This window comes from Buceros rhinoceros, unplaced genomic scaffold (assembly GCF_000710305.1).
Source record: "Buceros rhinoceros silvestris isolate BGI_N320 unplaced genomic scaffold, ASM71030v1 scaffold22417, whole genome shotgun sequence".
Classification (NCBI taxonomy): domain Eukaryota; kingdom Metazoa; phylum Chordata; class Aves; order Bucerotiformes; family Bucerotidae; genus Buceros; species Buceros rhinoceros.
Window position 1 is genome coordinate 4529 of NW_010423091.1, and position 1161 is coordinate 5689.

General features: G+C 59.7%; 1 protein-coding gene across 2 annotated transcripts in view; it reads left to right on the forward strand.

Moving 5' to 3' along the window:
• The window catches only part of PHKG1 (phosphorylase kinase, gamma 1 (muscle)), a 5221-nt gene that overhangs the window by 2416 nt on the left and 1644 nt on the right, over positions 1-1161 (forward strand). For both annotated transcript variants that reach the window (XM_010140313.1, XM_010140315.1), the window contains exons 6-7: positions 429-519; positions 1088-1138. In XM_010140313.1, coding sequence (XP_010138615.1) covers positions 429-519; positions 1088-1138 — 142 coding nt within the window. The remainder of the gene's footprint in view (positions 1-428; positions 520-1087; positions 1139-1161) is intronic.

The following is a 1161-nucleotide window of genomic DNA, read 5'->3' on the forward strand; positions in this document are numbered from 1 at the left end:
GCCTCTGCCTGCGCACAGCCTCCACACCACGCCCCTTGCCGTGAAGAAGTTGCTGCCCATTAAGAAAACCATCCCATTCTTTCCACTCCTTTTTCCTCCAGCTGATCCTCATGACCCCATCCACACGCTACCATCTTAATGACAGGGTATTTCCCCAACTCCTACCCTGCAAAGAGCCAAATACCCAACAACAGGCACCCCCCCACCAGCAACCCCATCGCTCTCTTGGCTCACTTTTTAGCCACTGTAATTCACCAAGAGAAATCACCAGTGAGACACACGCAAGTTGCAGTGACCCCCCGCGAGCGCCACGGCTGTAAAGATCCCACCTGGGACACAGGCCCCCCTCACCAACTGCTCAGGGGTGGGTGGGGATGGCACAACCCCTCCGGGGGGGCTCAGGGGGCCACTCTGCTCTGTCTTTGCAGAGATCTGCGGCACGCCTGGCTACCTGGCCCCCGAGATCCTGCAGTGCTCCATGGACGACGAGCACCAAGGTTACGGGAAGGAGGTCGATATGTGAGTCGCCCCTTGGGCTGATCCCAAAACATGCCACCTCTGGTGGCTCAAGTCTGCAGCAATCAGAGCTGGAACCAACTGCTCAAAACACACTGGGGTATTTCAGCCTCTCTTCAGTTTAAATATCTCCGTTAACTCCCATGTCAGGACACTTTGCACACCATGGCCTGAGCTGAGACAGCCCCAGAACATCCAGCCCTGCTGTGCCCCACCCTCCCACACCCTCTCTCACCCCTAAAACTCCCAAGAAAGGCAAATACCTCCAACTCACAGCTTCCTCCAGGAGAGCAGCTCCACACCAGCTCACCTCAAAACCCCTCCCCAACAGCCGGGCAGCCCCTGCTTCCCATTACCCATCAGGGCTAACGAGCTCCAGCAGTGAGCTCAGCCTCCCTCGTCAGGCACCGCACAGGCCAGCATTCTCCTGGTTCTCCAGGAAGGCAAAGCCACATGCAGGGCAGTGTGTCCCAGTTGGGGGGAGGCACTGAGCCACCCCTGGGGTGCAGAGCCGGCCGGGTGCCCCCGCAGTGCCACCTGGGGCTGGAGGCTCTGGCTGGGCTGCCCGCAGGTGGAGCACCGGGGTGATCATGTACACCTTGCTGGCCGGCTCGCCTCCCTTCTGGCACCGCAAGCAGATGCTGA